This window comes from Perca fluviatilis, chromosome 19 (assembly GCF_010015445.1).
Source record: "Perca fluviatilis chromosome 19, GENO_Pfluv_1.0, whole genome shotgun sequence".
NCBI classification, from domain to species: Eukaryota; Metazoa; Chordata; class Actinopteri; order Perciformes; family Percidae; genus Perca; species Perca fluviatilis.
In genome coordinates this window covers 3337239-3339752 of record NC_053130.1, presented here as the reverse complement: position 1 = coordinate 3339752, position 2514 = coordinate 3337239, and the positions used below count along the sequence as shown (strand labels likewise).

The window sequence follows — 2514 nt, the reverse complement described above, 5'->3', positions numbered from 1 at the left end:
CACTGCAGGCAAAAGTGGCCCAAATATATAATGTTCCTAACCCTTTAGGTTAAAGGGGCGTGGCCTCATTTGAAAGTGTAGTGAACATCGTGTGGATGGCTGAAAAGTTATAGTTGTATAATGTATTCATATTTTATTTTGCTGATATTAGATATTTACACAGCTTAAAGACATATTTAGCATTACAAATATTAGTTTTGTCAGGGTTTTGGCAAGCGTTGGTTGGCCAAATCTTGTTCCTGAGACAGAAACGGGTCTGGAACAAAGTTAATTTTCTCCTGATGTTTCCTGATGTTTCCATCTAAAAAATACCATTTTATTGTCAGAAGGTTCTGGAGATATGTGGCTTGTAAATAAATGGCTCCAATACTTACTTTGGTGACTACGGGCCAAAAGGATCAGTTATAATTTGTGTTCACGTTCAAATCAACACACTCAGGACAGGCCGCTAGTCTCTTAAAGCCTACACATGATCCGCGGAAAAACAGCGAGGGAGGGCGCAGAGCAGAAACCAGTAAGTAAGTAAACACACAAGTATTATAACCAACATGTACTCAAAGTATCAAAAGTAAAAGTATTCATGCAGAAAAATGCCCCTGCTGTTTTTATAACCTGTTAGATTAATTAGATAGTTCATGGGTTGGCTATAAATGAATCAATCACTCACTCAATTGCTCAATCAATCTTTATTTTCATACAGGTTGGTGCCATTTAAAGTCTTTTACTGTTGACTGACAAGCAGATAATAAGACAGTCCAAACATTAAGATGTAAAAAGTACAAACTCTGCTTATTACATGTATTAAATTGAAGTATAAATGAGTATAAAGTAGAATTTAAATGGAAGCAAAGTTCGTCTGAACTGTGCTGTAACTGCAGCAGTTCAGAACTGTATTTCTTGACTCATAACAAATTTCAAAATCCACCACCTTTTGATTTTTACTTTTAATAACCTGATTCTTTCTTATAGCCTATATGTATCTAACATTGTTATATTACCTGCTGTGTTAAAGCCTAAAAAAACGCGTGACATCACTTAGAGCACAATTACACACAAAACATAATGAAGGCAAAATAAATCTCTCAAGCAACATTTAATTGGTTTCTTATATCTGCATGCAGCATAACATCTAAATAATATTGTCTATATTATTAACTTCATTAGTCAAAACAAGTTGGCAGAGTGGATTGTTTTCAGGGTGTACTTTCTTTCTCACTGACTGGGTTCTTTATCCGGCAGGTGATGGTCATTTCCTTTCCCGACTCCTTCCACTCTCCGTCTCCCATCTTCCAGCTGTAGGTGACCGGTCCAGCGTCTGTGGTGTCTGCGTCACAGGTCAGAGTACAATTGTCCAAAGCGGGGGAGCATGTCTCTGGTGCCACCACCTCAGGCTGGGGGACTTCTTTCATCAATACAGCGTTATAGCGCTCATTCTGGACCTTGTTGTTGACTTCCACTGAATACAGCCCCATGTCAGCTTTAGTCATGTTGTTGATTACCAAACGTCCAGTGGTTACATCCAGGGTTGTGCGGCCATTAAAGGGTCTGTAATAAGTCAAAGGGACTAAAACTGAACCTGTGACTTGATCTTTGATCCACTCAGCTACCAGGTTACCGTTAATAATCCACAGGATGTTGTAGAGAGGTTCAGGAGGAGGAGGCCTCACGTCCAACGTTAGCTCCCCGCCATCCTTGAAGTATGTCGGGGTTACCTCGTCCTGGGCTAGAGCGAAGTTCAGCGCCGCCAACAGCAACAAAAACCCTGTCAGTTTCTCCATGGTTCTCAGATCAACACACGACTTGAAGAATATCTGTTTTCAGATCAGCAAAACAACTTCACAGCTCAGTTTGTCTCCTCTGTTCTGAGGGTGGGAGGGCAGTTACCACATTTCAACATCTGCTGATGTTTTATAAAAACGTTTAACTGTTTAGTAGGGTCCACACACTGGACTGAGCACTAAACTCATTCTACTGTAGTAGAGTGTTAGTATTTTATGTTCAGCACTTTGTTCAGCTTAAACTGTGTTTGAATGTACTCTACTTACTTACTTTTATCTTAAACACAACCCACAGAGGTTTTATTTAGTTGAACACACTCAGTAGAATGAGTTTAGTTCTCAGCCCAGTGTGTGGACCTTACTAAACAGTTAAACTTTTATTAAAACAACAAGCGATGTTGAAATGTGGTAACTGCCCTCCCACCCTCAGAACAGAGGAGACAAACTGAGCTGTGGAGTCGTTTTGCTGCTCTGAAAACAGATATTCTTCAAGTCGTGTGTCGATCTGGGAACCATGGAGAAGCTGACCGGGTGTTTTTGTTGCTGTTGGTGGCGCTGAACTTTTTATTTTTATTTTATTTATTGGTTTTGTTGGTTTATTTGATAGGGACCATCCATATTTATGAACATTATAAAAAACACCATGTAAATATGCCAGAATTAGTAAAAATAACTACTTTTCATCTGCAGTCCCTATGGGCAGGTGGCATAGGACTAACAGAGACAGCCAGCAGTC

At 39.7% G+C, this 2514-nt stretch overlaps 1 protein-coding gene across 1 annotated transcript; it reads right to left on the bottom strand.

Annotated features, from left to right (window-relative positions):
• Positions 1-667: 667 nt before the first annotated feature.
• LOC120547552 (T-lymphocyte surface antigen Ly-9-like) lies at positions 668-1884 on the bottom strand. Its single transcript, XM_039783019.1, has one exon. It carries the CDS (start codon positions 1776-1778, stop codon positions 1194-1196), a length of 585 nt encoding a protein of 194 aa, XP_039638953.1. The 5' UTR covers positions 1779-1884; the 3' UTR covers positions 668-1193.
• Between the last annotated feature and the right edge of the window lie 630 nt (positions 1885-2514).

Coding starts and splice junctions, on each gene's coding strand:
- LOC120547552 (XM_039783019.1), bottom strand. CDS start 1,778: ATGGAGAAACTGACAGGGTTTTTGTTGCTGTTGGCGGCGCTGAACTTC.